The sequence below is a fragment of the Mesoplodon densirostris genome, chromosome 4 (assembly GCF_025265405.1).
Source record: "Mesoplodon densirostris isolate mMesDen1 chromosome 4, mMesDen1 primary haplotype, whole genome shotgun sequence".
NCBI classification, from domain to species: domain Eukaryota; kingdom Metazoa; phylum Chordata; class Mammalia; order Artiodactyla; family Ziphiidae; genus Mesoplodon; species Mesoplodon densirostris.
This window is the reverse complement of record NC_082664.1, coordinates 85,642,492-85,656,811: the sequence shown is the minus strand read 5'-3', so window position 1 is coordinate 85,656,811 and position 14,320 is coordinate 85,642,492. Positions and strand designations below refer to the sequence as shown.

The 14,320-nt window shown below is 36.6% G+C and overlaps 1 protein-coding gene and 1 non-coding gene across 2 annotated transcripts in view; one reads left to right on the top strand and one right to left on the bottom strand.

Annotated features, from left to right (window-relative positions):
- Positions 1 to 14,320, bottom strand: part of BUB1B (BUB1 mitotic checkpoint serine/threonine kinase B) — a 66,258-nt gene that overhangs the window by 36,212 nt on the left and 15,726 nt on the right. The window contains exons 3-6 of the mRNA XM_060096587.1: positions 13,975 to 14,034; positions 13,444 to 13,588; positions 9,238 to 9,434; positions 1,434 to 1,603 (exon numbers count right to left, since the gene is read on the bottom strand). Of these exons, the coding sequence (XP_059952570.1) occupies positions 1,434 to 1,603; positions 9,238 to 9,434; positions 13,444 to 13,588; positions 13,975 to 14,034 (572 nt within the window). The remainder of the gene's footprint in view (positions 1 to 1,433; positions 1,604 to 9,237; positions 9,435 to 13,443; positions 13,589 to 13,974; positions 14,035 to 14,320) is intronic.
- TRNAK-CUU (transfer RNA lysine (anticodon CUU)) lies at positions 6,687 to 6,759 on the top strand. Its single transcript has one exon. It is a non-coding gene; the product is annotated as a tRNA-Lys (tRNA).

Sequence of the window (14,320 nt, the reverse complement as noted above, 5' to 3'; positions counted from 1 at the left end):
ATTAAAACTTCATGTAAAATCTTTAATTATCAATTTAGATGCTCAAGAAGGTATACCTACTTCCTTCCCAAATCAAGGAGATTACTTCTACTACCACAGAATCAGAAATTTTTAAAAATAATAATTTTAAAAACCTTAATGGATCAAATTAGTAATTTTTAAGTCCAGTCTGTATGTTACTTGTACCCTACCTCTTTTCCCTCACCTGTAATCTTTTATCCATAGATGTCCAAAAAACAAATTCTACATCTTCCTTCAGTCATCATTCTAACATTGCCTAATTTTACCAAACTAACTTAATCTTAATCTTCATTTTTCAGTTTAAAACTTTCTCTCAATGGAAATCAGTTGAAATGCACTGAATCTAGACAAAACAAATTAGCCCACTTATTAGTGGTATTCTCTTTAGTGGGGCTGCTTATTAGAATCAAGCTTCATCATGATCTGGATGAAATATTCTTTAAGACTATATTCCTTATACCCTAATTCTCAGATCTCCAAGGAACATTCTGAGTATTAATTTTTATTTATTTTTGGCAGCGTTGGGTCTTTGTTGCTGCACACGGACTTCTCATTGCAGTGGCTTCTCTTGTTGGGGAGCCTGGGCTCCAGGGCGCACGGGCTTCAATGGTTGTGGCGCACAGGCTCTAGAGCGCAGGCTCAGTAGTTGTGATGCATGGGCTTAGCTGCTCTGTGGCATGTGGGATCTTCCCAGACCAGGATTCAAAACCCATGTCCCCTGCATTGGCAGGCAGATTCTTAACCACTGTGCCACCAGGGAAGTCCCCATTCTGCGTTTTAAAAGTTGATATCAGGAAAGGGATAAGAGATCTTTTAAAAATCTGGTCTACATGTCTAACTGCTATAAATTTGGTTAATAATAATAATAATAATAATTTATCTTTGTACCTTCCACTCAATTTTGCTGTAAACCTAAATTTCCCTAAAAAATAGTGAATTTTTAAAAAAGCTATTACCGATCATCTTTAGGTATACAAAGAGAGCCCAATTTCTGACCCCTCAAAAGCTGAAGACCAAGTTAAAACATTCTTTGAGGATCTGGTACATGTAAGCTTTACTTTGATAATACTTGCTATATTATTGCATATATTCTTTCAACTAACAACTAAAACTAAGAAACTCTAGATGCTCCCTGTATATTAGCTTAGGTTTTTTTTTCTCTCTCTCTCTCTTTTTTTTTTGCATTATAAGGGCCTCAGAATGGGTTTTTCTTAATTAAGAGACAAAATGCTGACATGTTTTAGTGATACTGCACACTGTGATCTCAGTTCTCCTTAGACTTTTCTTTTTTGCTACCTAGTACTCAGAACAGAAGGACAATGTCCACATATATATTTATACATGTTCTCCTTACGTAATTTGCCTACCACCTGAGACTAAGAGCTTCCCATAATAACATTTAACAAACTTACCCTTGAGAGCACCTCCTACACGGCTGATTGGAGCTCTTGCTGTCTTTTTCCCTTTGCTTTTTAGTTCAGCCAATGTGCTTCGTTGTGGTACAGAAGTTCCAAAAACTTCCTCCTCCTCTTCTTTCTCAAGTGCCAACAGAGTTTGCCGAGACACTCGAGCTTGGAATTGTCTAAAGTAAGAGAATGGACAATTAACATTTGGTGAGATGAACACTACTCACCAGATTCAAATTTCTTAATTTGTTAAACAAGGGCGAAAAGTGGGATAGGGGAAGAAATATATACAAACAGCCAAAAGAAAGTGTTTACTCTCTCAGGAATAAAGAAAGCCACCTTGAAATCAGAAAAGGTTTTGGCTAGAATGATTTAGCCCCCCCTCTGTATGTCCAAATTTGACCAATTAAAAATACTCTGAAGAGCACCAGTAGGTTGATCTCAGGATCAGATCAGGATGTCTAAGATTAAGATCATAGAATTTATTAAGATCAGAGTTTCCCATCAACTTTTTAAATTCACAAAATAGTTGAAAGAGTAAATGATCACCCATATACCCTTTACCTAGATTTACTAATTGTTAACATCTTGCCACGTCTATTTTTATCGCTGCATGTCTTTCTCTCTCTACATAGAATCCCCACCCTACACCCTACCCCACCATTTTTCCTGAATCAGATGAAATGAAGTTGCATCCAACAGGACATTTTACTTTAGCAAAGCTGGCAGAAGTTTGAAGATTAAACTTCCTGTGCTGCTGCCCAAGTTTCAAGCATTATCAAAAGAGTAAAAAAACTGAATAAACTGCAAATGCTGGCCAAGATGGAACGAGCTCATGATAGCTTCTCTCTCTCTCACTGATTAGAATTAAAAACTCTAGACAAAATACAAGAAAGCAACTGAGGCCTCTGAGACATAAACAAAAGCAAGTGGACTGTGGAGAGGGGTCAAACTTGAAGAAACAACCCACACAGGGCTGCTTCCTGGTTTTGTTTTGTTTTCCCCTTCATCTCTTTTCCTTACTTTGAATTGTTACACTGGTGCTGTGGGAAGCTAAAACTCCTAGAGAAACTTCACCTTTCTGGCCAGAGGACTGGGAAAACGGGACTCTGAGGGCCAATGAGAATGGGAGAAACACTGGAGAGGATGAGCTGAAGAAAGGGATCTCCTAATTCTATACATGAATTGGCACAAGCTCTGGACTCACCCCTGAGCTATGCATACACAGGGCAGACCCAAAGCAGCAGAGAAAAGGCTTTGAGAATTGAACTATAGTATAAACCACTGCCCAAGTCCTAGACTAACCCCAGAGCAACAGACACATGGGACAGACCCAAAGGTCTTTGGAAAACTGAACTGACACTGGAACCGCTACCCATATAAGATGAAAAGGAAATTATGATATCTGAAGGTTAGTTACCTAATAAGACAAAAACATCAACATTCTCCAGAGAACATCAACCAACAGGACCTAGAGTCGAATAATTCAGGATAAATGTCCAGGATATAATCCAAAATTATGTCACACACGAAGAACTGGGAAAATGTGACCGATTCTCAAAGGAAAAAAAATCAACAGATACAAATATCAAATGACCCAGGTGTTAGAGTTTTCAGACAGAGATTTTAAAGCAGCTATTATAATGATGCTCCATAAGATAAAGGTAAAAACATTTGAAATGAGTGGAAAGATAGTTCTCAGCAGACACACAGAAAGTATGAAAAAGAATCAAATGGAAATTTTAGACCTGAAAAACATAGTATCTGAAATAAAAAATTTACTGGATATACTCATTATCAGAATGGAGAAGACAGAAAAGAGTAAATGAACCTGAAAACAAATAAATAAAAATTGGCCACCCTAAAGAACATAAAGAATAAAGGTTAAAAATTTTTTTTAAATGAACAGAGCTTCAGGGACCTGTGGGACAATATCAGAAAGTCTAATATGTGTAACTGAAGTCCCAGAAGAAAAGGTATAGACACGTATTTTTTTTTTTTTTTTTTTTTTTTGCGGTGTGCAGGCCTCTCACTGTTGTGGCCTCTCCCGTTGCGGAGCACAGGCTCCAGACGCGCAGGCGCAGCGGCCATGGCTCACGGGCCCAGCCTCTCCACGGCATGTAAGATCCTTCCGGACCGGGGCACGAACCCGTGTCCCCTGCATCGGCAGGCGGACTCTCAACCACTGTGCCACCAGGGAAGCCCTAGACACGTATTTTTAAAATAATGGCTGAAAACTTTTCAAATTTTGTGAAAGGCATGCATTTACAAATTCAAAAAGTGCAGTAATCCCCAAATGGATTAAACATAAAGGTAATCACACTTAGACACATCACGATCAAACTGCTGAAAAGCAATGTTAAAGAAAAAAATCTTAAACATACCCAGAGAAAATCAACACATAACAAAAAATGGGGAAGAGCCATTCAAATGACTACAGGTTTCCCATCAGAAATCATGGAGTCCAGAAGACAGAAACATGTTAAAAGAACTGTTACCCAGAATTCTACATCCAGTGAAAATATCCTTCAAGAATGAAGATGAATAAAGACATTCTCAGATGAAAATAAAACTAAGATAATTTTTTGGCAAAAGACTCATTCTAAATGAATGGCTAAAAAAAACCCTCACTGGGCTGAAAGGAAATGATACCAGAGGAGAATTTGGAATTTCAGGAATAAAGAAAGAACAAAAATGGTAAATATAAAAGATTATTTTTCTCCTAAGTTCTTTAAAATATGTATGGCCGATGAAAGCAAAAATTATAACATTGTCTGATGGGGTTTTCTTTTTTAAAAAAAATTTATTTATTTTATTTATTTATTTTTGGCTGTGTTGGGTCTTTGTTGCTGCACATGGGCTTTCTCTACTTGCAGCGAGCAGGGACTACTCTTCCTTGCGGTGCGCAGGCTTCTCATTGCGGTGGCTTCTCTTGCTGTGAAGTACAGGCTCTAGGTGCGTGGGCTTCAGTAGATGTGGCACGTGGGCTCAGTAGTTGTGGCTCGTGGGCTCTAGAGCGCAGGCTCAGCAGCTGTGGCTCACGGGCTTAGCTGCTCTGGGGCATGTGGGATCTTCCCAGACCAGGGATCGAACCCGTGTGCCCTGCATTGGCAGGCAGATTCTTAACCACTGCGCCACCAGGGAAGCCCCTGATGGGGTTTTCAATGTATGTAAATATAATACATACAACCAGTATATCAAAAAAGTAGGGAAGATAAAGAACCTATATGGTTATAAAGCTTCTATATTTTACTTGAAGTGGTAAAATATTAACTCTAAGTAGACTGTGAAAGGTTAGATATGTGTATAATATACCCTAGAGCAACCACTAAAAAAGTAACAAAAAGCCAATAAAATAAATTTAAATGTAATAATAAAAAAAATTCAAATAATCCAAAAGAAGATAGGAAAGGGGCAACAGAGGAACAAGACAGAGAACAAACTGAAAACAAATAATAACAGATCTAAATCCCCCAAAATTGATAATTCCATTAAAATGTTCTAAATATACCACATAAAAGATACTGTGAGAACTGAGAAAAACACAACACCCAACTCTTTAGTGTGTAAGAACCACTTTAAATATAAAGACATTGACAGGTTAAAAGTGAAAGGAGCAACCTGATTAAAAAATGGGCAGAAGACCTTAAAAGGCTTTTTTCCAAAGAGGAAATGCAGATGGCCACAAGGCACATGAAAAGATGCTTAACGTCACTAATCATCAGGGAAATGAAAATCAAAACCACAATGAGGTATCACCTCACACCTGTCAGAATGGCTATCATCAAAAAGAACACAAATCACAAATGTTGGCAAGGATGTGGAGAAGAGGGAACCCTTGTACACTGTTGTAGGAATGTAAATTGCTGCAGCCACTATGGAAAAGAGTATGGAGGTTTCTCAAAAAACTAAAAACAGAACTACCATATGACCCAGCAATTCCACTCCTGGGTATATATCCAAAAAAACCAAAAACACTAATTTGAAAAGATAAATGCACTCCAGTGTTCAGAATAGTGTTATTTTCAATTGCCAAGATACGGAAGCAACCTAAGTGCCCACCAACAGTTGAACGGATAAACAAGATGTGGTATACATATACAGTGGAATACTACTCAGTCATAAAAAAAGAATGAAATCTTGTCATTTGCAACAACATGGATGAACTTGGAGGGGATTATGCAAAGTGAAATAAGTCAGAGAGAGAGACAAATACTGTATATCACTTATATGTGGCACCTAAGAAATACAATAAACTAGTGAATAAAATAAAAAAGAAACAGACTCACAGATATAGAGAACAAACTTGTGGTTACCAGTGGGGAGAGGAAAGGGAGAGAGGCAACATAGGGGTAGGGAATTGGAAGGTACAAACAATTAGGTATAAAATAACCTACAAGGACATATTACACAACACAGGGAATACAGCCAATATTTTATAATAACTATAAATGGAGTATAACCTTTAAAAATTGTGGATCACTATATTGTACACCTGTAACTTTTATAATACTGTACATCAACTATACTTCAATAAAAAAAAGAACTTCCTTTGTTAAAAAGAAAAAAGTAAAAGGGAATCCACACAAAAACCTGTAATGTGAATGTTTATAGCAGCATTATTTCATAATTGCCAAAAAATAAAAACCTAAATGCCCAATAAGTGATGAATGGATAAACAAAATGTGGTATGTCCATAGAATGACATATTATTCAGCAATAAAAAGGAATGAAATACTGATATATGCCACAACTATGTTCATCTATGATGAACCTTGAAAACATGCTAAGTGAAAGAAGCCAGTCACAAAAGACCACATAATGTAGGATTCCATTTACGTGCAATGTCCAGAAGAGGCAAATGCAGAGAGAGAAAGCAGATTAGTGGTTGCCTGGAATTGGGGTGAGTGGGAATGGGGAGTGACTGCTAATAAGTATGGAATTCATTTTGGGGTGTTAAAAATGTTGTAAAATTAGATTGTGGCAATGGCTGCACAACTCTAAAACTGTTAAAAAAAAAAAAAGTAAAGAAAGGAAAAAAATGTACCATGCAAACTAAAGAAAGCTGGACTGCCTATATCAATATCAGATTAAGCTGACTTCAGAACGAGTATGATCAGGGATAAAGATGAACATTATATAATGATAAAGGGATCAATTCTAAATGTGTATAAACCTAACAAGAGAACTTCAAAACATATGTAGCAAGACTGATATGAGCTCAAAGAAGAAACATAAATTCACAATAAAAGAGGGAATTCCCTGGTAGTCCAGTGGTTAGGATTCTGCGCTCTTATTGGCGAGGGCCCAGGTTCAATCCCTGGTTGGGGAACTAAGATCTCACAAGCCACGCGGCAAGAAAAACGAACAAACAACCAAACAAACAAAACACAATAAAAGAAACTTCGAAATTCCTCTCTCAGTAATTGACAGAACACGTAGACAGAAAATCAGCAAGGATACAGAAGACCAGAACAGATTACCAATCAACTTGACCTAAATGACATTTACAGAACATTTTACTCCAAAACAGCAGAAAAGACATATTTTTCAGGTATACAGAAAACATTCACCATGATAGACCATATTCTGGGCCATAAAATGAACCTTAATAAATTCAAAAGAATCAAAATCATACAAATTATGTTCTCTGATCATAATGGAATTAAACTAGAAATCAGTAACAGGGAGATATCTGAAAAATCTCCAAACACGTCCTAATTAAACAATACACTTCTATATAACCCGTGGATCAAAAGGAAGACATAAAGAAAATTAAAAAATATTTTGAACTGAATGAAAATGAAAACATATTATATCAAAATTTGTGGGATACGGCTAAAGCAGTGCTTAGACAGAAATTTTTTATATTAGAAAAGAAAGTTCTAGAAATCAGTGCTCTAAGTGTCACCTTAAATTAGAAAAAGAAGGGCAAGTTAAACCCAAAGCAATCACAGAGAAGGAAATAATAAAGAGCAGAAATTAATAAAATTAAGAGCAGAATATCAATTAAGAGAAAAATCAATGGAACCCAAAGCTGATTCCCTAAAAAGATCAAGAGAAATCAATAAACTTCTACCCAGACTGACAGAGGAAAAAGAGAAGACCAATATCAGGATTATCAATATGAAAAACGAAAGAAGGGGGGTTACTACATAACCTACAGACATTAAAAGGATAATAAAGGAATACTATGAACAATTCTATGTCCATAAACTCATCACTTGGATGAAATGGACCAATTCCTTGAAAGACAAAAACTACCAAAGCCCACTAAGAGAAATCAAAGATCTAAATAAATGGAGAAATATACCTTGTTCATGCACAATATTCATCAAAATCCCAGGAAGCTGATTCTAGAATTTATACACAAAGTCAAAGGAACTAGAAGACTTAAAAAGAACAGTTAGAAGACTCATATTACCTGATTTCCAGACTTACTATAAAACTCCAGCAATCTAGATAGTGTGATATATACCAATGATAGACAGAGATCAATAGAACAAAACAGAGTAACAGAGATAAACCTATACAAATATGATCACTTGCTTTTTGACAAAGATGCAAAGGTAATTCAATGCAGAAAGTCTTTTCAACAAGTGACACAGGAATAAATGGAGACTCATATGCAAAAAAAAAAAAAAACCAGCCTTGATATCTTCTACAAAAATTAACTCAAAATGGATCACAGGGCTTCCCTGGTGGCGCAGTGGTTGAGAGCCTGCCTGCAGATGCAGGGGACGCGGGTTTGTGCCCCGGTCCGAGAGGATCCCGCGTGCCGCGGAGCAGCTGGGCCCGTGGGCCGTGGCCGTTGGGCCTGCGCGTCCGGAGCCTATGCTCCGCGGCGGGAGAGGCCACAGCAGTGAGAGGCCCGAATAACGCAAAACAAACAAACAAACAAACAAAAAACAACCACAAAAAAACCTTCAGGATAAAAACATAGGAGTGACCTCTGTGACCTTCAGCTAGGTGGAATTCTTAGATATACCAAAAGCATGGTCCATACAAGAAATAATTGTAAGTTAAACTTCTTCAAAATTAAAAACTTTTGTTCTATAAAAAACAATCCCAGACTTAATTTAAGCTGGGAGAAAAGATTTACAAATCACTCATCTGACAAAAGGCTTGTATTTAGAATATATAAAGAACTCTTAGGGCTTCCCTGGTGGCGCAGTGGTTGAGAGTCCGCCTGCCGATGCAGGGGACACGGGTTCGTGCCCCGGTCAGGGAAGATCCCACATGCTGCGGAGCGGCTGGGCCCGTGAGCCATGGCTGCTGAGCCTGCGCATCCAGAGCCTGTGCTCCGCAATGGGAGAGGCCACAACAGTGAGAGGCCCGCGTATCACAAAAAAAAAAAAAAAAAAAGAACTCTTACAACTGAAATGCATTATGCTAAATGAAAGCAGCCAGAATCAAGACTATATACTGTATGATTCCATTTATATGACATTATGGAAAAAGCAAAACTATAGGGCTGGGGAATACATCAGTGGTTGCTAGAGGTTGGGATTGTAAGTAGGTGTTGACAACAAAGGGATAACGTGAGGGAATTCTATGGAGTGATGAAATTATTCTATATCTTGATTATGGTAATAGTTACATGTCTCTACTCACTTGTGAAAACGTATAGAACTGTACACCAAAGAGTACATTTTACAGAATGTTAAATGGAAAATATTTAAATATGTCTTTTAAAAAACTGAATAGTAATGAAGTTAACTTGCCAATCCATAGAGAGCACTTTATTCAGATGCAAAACGATTGTTATTAGTTTTAACAAGTTAAGACAAGCTCCAGAGAAGCAGTTTACCGGTGCTGGGACTGCAGTCTTTCCAGTGGTTCAGCCTTCTGTTGAATCCCTTCCTGAAATATCACATCTGCTTTCTTAAAGTTTTCTCTAGCTTCATATTCTTCAGCCCATGAGATATAGAACTGAGCAAGTGAAATGCCAATTCCCTGGTTATGTAAATAACTGTACATATCCAAAGGTTCATTGCATAAATGACCCTGTAACAAATGAAAAGCGTTAGCAGTTAACCAATTTCTCTTCACTTACTGAGTGTCTATTATGTGCCAAACAATCATTGGAGATACTATATGTAGTTTCTGCACCGAAAAAAATATATCTATTATAATACAATGTTATAAGGAATATATTGGAAGGACCTAAAACATAACAAAAGTAAGAGATTAATTTGTAAGAAAAAGAGATAGGGAGGAAAGACTTTAAGGTATGACATTTGAGTGTGGTGCTTAAGGAAGAATAGACTTACATAAGGTAGACAATGGAAAACGAAGGGCATTCTAGGCAGAGAAAATAGCATAAGCAAAGACACTGAAGACTAGAAATTTGTAGGTGTGTAGGCAAGACAGGAGTTTGGGAAAAAAAGGTCTGAACAGTCTTGAAAGTCAAGCTAATCAATTTTAAATATACTTGGTAGTCAATGTTATATGTGTTGAGGTAGGAGAGCTATAAGCAAAGAAATGACATGGTCAAATCTATATTTTAGAAGGGACTTTATAAGACCAGATACAATGTAGATAATTCTAGTAGCAAGAAGGGGAGGAGAGAGGGATCACTAAAAATCCCACACCACTAACAGTTTTATGTATTTTCTTCAGTCTTTGTTTTTCCCTTAGGGAAAAAAAGGAACATATATCATTTTACCCAGGATAAAAGGATTTTACAGTTTTAATCATAATTAAATGTTTTTATTCCATTTGACAGTGCATCATTCATTTTTCCATGCAGCTACTTACTTTTCATTATTATTTTTAAATGGGTGAAAAATGTTCCATCTAGTAGATCTTCCATCATTTAATTATTCCCCTATTTTTTGGATAAACCACTTCTAATTTTGCCTAATATAAATAATTGTATAATAAATATCTTTAAGCATACTGCCTTTCACAATTTACATTATTCCCTTAAATTCCTATAAGTAGAACTATGTTAAAAAGTAAATTGCTTTCTAAGATGGTTGTACAAATTTAAAATGTTAGCAGTTATTCCCAAATATAATTTCACAGATAATACTTATTTTTAAAAGTTTCTCCTTTCATACAGAAAGTAGCATTTCAGTGTTCTAGTTAGGAGTTCTTTTACTACTGCAGAGGATAACATTTTCTCCTGTTCATTTACCATCTGTCTTCCCCAAAAAAGTAAACTCCACAAAGGCAGAAAACATTGCTATCTACTATATTCAGCTCCCTACCCAGGGTCTGGTAGAAAAAGGCTGAAAAAATGAAATGCTCCATTTATATCTTTGACAAAAACAATTAGTATTTTATACTTTAATTTTGCAGTAATTGAGTAAATGCAGTTTTTCTGCTTATCCAAATTAGAGATGTTTTCCCATATGTGATGGTGTTTCAAGCAAAGTTATAATTCTCAATGCATTATCAGTATAAGATCCAGTCCTCGATATCTATTACTACAAAAATAAAGCTTAAAATTGACTGCACTTCGTTAACGGCTTTCTGAATAGCTGTGGTACAGCATGGGATAGCCAATACGGATCAGGTTATTCCAGACTGCTGAATGAGATCACTTAAGAAATAACATAAATATCAATAAAAGGATAAGACGGTGAGATTAATAGATTCAAAAGTTAAACCTATCTTTTTGGTAACCTTAAAAAGCCAAATTAAAACAATTTTACATTTTTAACTAAAAATACTGGATATTTTCTAAGAACAAATTTTTCCTTAGCTAGATTGTAGTTATCCTTTATAAAAATAACTCTGGGGCTTTCCTGGTGACCAATGAAGGAGACACAGGTTTGAGCCCTGGTCCGGGAAGATCCCACATGCCGTGGAGCAACTAAGCCCATGTGCCACAACTACTGAGCCTGCGTGCCACAACTACTGAAGCCTACGCGCCTAGAGCCCGTGCTCCACAGCAAGAGAAGCCACCACAATGAGAAGCCAGAGCGCTGCAACGAAGAGTAGCCCCTGCTGGCCGCAACTAGAGAAAGCCGGCGTGCAGCAACGAAGACCCAACACAGCCAAAAATAAAAATAAATAAAATAAAATAAATTAAAAAAACCCCTCTGACTGCAGAAATCTTTCTGCAAAGCAAAAGAGTAGTGTGAGAAACCCACCTTTACTCCTCTTGACTAAGAAAGACAGAAAAATAGTTTCATATGGACCTTATTTTCCAGGTGCAAAGTTTAAATTACTGCTGATTACTCTAGGGCTGATAATTTGAATTTGACGGTTATCTAGACCAGTCCTTCTCAGATTACCTGTGGTGAAGGATGTGTGTGTGTGTGTGTGTGTGTGTGTGTGTGTGTGTGTGTGTGTGTGTGTGTGTGTGTGTGTGTGTGTGTGTGTGTGTGTGTGTGTGTGTGTGTGTGTGTGTGTGTGTGTGTGCGTGTGCTTTAAAAGTTTCCATTCCGTCGCTAATTTTTTTTCCCATTGCATTCATCTACTGGTGTATCATAAATTACCACAAATTTGGTAGCATAAAACAATTCAAATTTACTGTCTTACAGTTTTTTGAGTCAGGATCAGTTGGGTTCCCTGTTCAAGGTTTCACCACACTGAAATCAAGGTACTGACTGATATTTTTAAAAAATACAATAAAAAGAGAAGTCACCAGAAAAATGAGGATGTGCTTAGATGTTGTGCCAATGCTAAACTGTTAACAAAATTTCTAAATGCTTACTCTCAATTTTTGTACTTATCTTGAACAGTCTACAGACCATTCTTTCAGGAGTATTGGTTTAGACTATGTCTTTTACTCTATGATAATCACTGCTTTTCAGTACAAGCACCAGGTTAACACAAGTGAACAGAGAAATTATTCCAATTGTTACTTTTAATAGCTCCAACTAAATATAGTCCTAGAAACCTGAGATTAAAAGTCACTTTAGAGGTTTATTTAGTTCAACCTTCTAATAAATCACACATAAGAATATTATATAGAATAAAGAACAAAATCCATTAGTATACCACCAGGAACCACAGTCTCCATACTAACAAATCTGTTTAGAATTCTTTGTGTGCCATCCTTTGTTATAAATTCCCCTAACTACTATCCCTAAGGTAATTTCACCAACTTGTATAAGGATGCCAAGATATGTCAAATGTCCTGCAGAAATCAAGATAATTATGTCTTCAGGATTCACCTAACTTCCTGTATTAGTAACTATTTGAAGTTTAAGTTAAGTCCTCCCCAAGAGATATATTTTAGCCAGAAATCTTATTAATTTCCAATGTCAGTATTTTATCATATTACAATGGTTGTAAATATTCTGTTATTTAGAATTATCTAATTACTTATTTTTAATAAATTTTTAATTTTAAAATGTATTTTTAATTTTTAATATATTTTATTAAAAAATTTTTTATCCAATATCTAATTCTGTCATCTAAAATTCTATTCTAAATATTTATCACTTGCTTTTTTTCTAATCTCTTTTAGGATAAAAGCAATGAAATTAATGTCCAAGAAACCCTGGCCATAATTTTTACAAAGACATTTTCATAAAAAAATCCTCAAGAGTGTTCTTAAAAGAATTACATGTCAAGTAAGATAGTACAAAGTGGTCAGGTCAATATTTTTAATTGTAGCAACATACTAGGTGAAAGAAACCCAAAGACAGATGAAAAAAAAACATGACTTTTTTTTTATGGTGAAGATTCAAAAAATGGGAGAAAGGGATACCAGAATCACCTACAAAAGCTTTTCCCCAAACAATCGTACTGCTGCCATGTGTTGGCTCCTACACATCCTCCCCCAGTACAGTTGCATGGCCCAATGATGTTTAAAATCAATAAATAACCCACTCCTACAGAGAAATAAGACAGGCCTTATGACCACTTTTAAAGGGATAAAAAAAACCTTATAGTAAAATCCACCTCTAAAGTAGAAACAATTTAACAAATATTGAATATTTATTAAATGTTTAGTATCTACTGAACGGCTCAGTTTTTTGGTGTACAAGATACCTCTAGAGAAAATCTCTTGGTTTAATATTTTAAACTCAGATGGCACTTGAGAAAGACTTACCAGCTTAAGCCAGAGACTAAGAAATCGAGGATCATTATAATATCGTTTTTCTCCTTGTAGTGCTTCTACAGCTCTTTCTAATAATGTTGACATATTACTCTCCTTCCCGCCCTGAGGATAGTTCTGCTCTGTCCAGTTAATATACCTGAATGAGAAGAGAGGAAAAGAATATTTTTCAAGTTTAACATTATCTTGCTCCAAGACCCATTCTGGACTTTTTAAAGCAGAAATATCTAATATACTGAAAATGTTTATTTAGAGGTCCTCAATGACATGCCCTAAGCCTGTATACCTCAAACTTTTCCAAATATTGCTAACATATACCTGTGGGAAATAATGGGGATGGTGATAGACAGGTATAGCTCACAGTCACACCTCAGGAAGATACACTATGATTATTCTGCTTATCTGTGTCTGCAAAACACTAGTCTCTACTCTAACACACTGCTCCACACACCCCAGTTTGAGATGCCTGGCCATAAGGACTCACCTGTTAAGTTTCTATGGCCCTTGTTAAATAAAAAGACTCACCTATCCCAAACATCCAGAGGGTCATTTCCAGCATAAAATCGAATTTCAGATTCAAATGCCCTGAAATTTAAACAGAAAATGTGAGCATAAGCAATAGTGATAAAAGCCAAATGAACAAGTATCACCTTCATTTTTTTTTTTTCTTTCTTTTTTTTTTTTTTTCTTTTTTTGCGGTACTCGGGCCTCTCACTGTTGTGGCCTCTCCCGTTGCGGAGCACAGACTCCGGACGCGCAGGCTCCGCGGCCATGGCTCACGGGCCTAGCCGCTCCGCGGCATGTGGGATCTTCCTGGACCGGGGTATGAACCCGTGTCCCCTGCATCGGCAGGCGGACTCTCAACCACTGC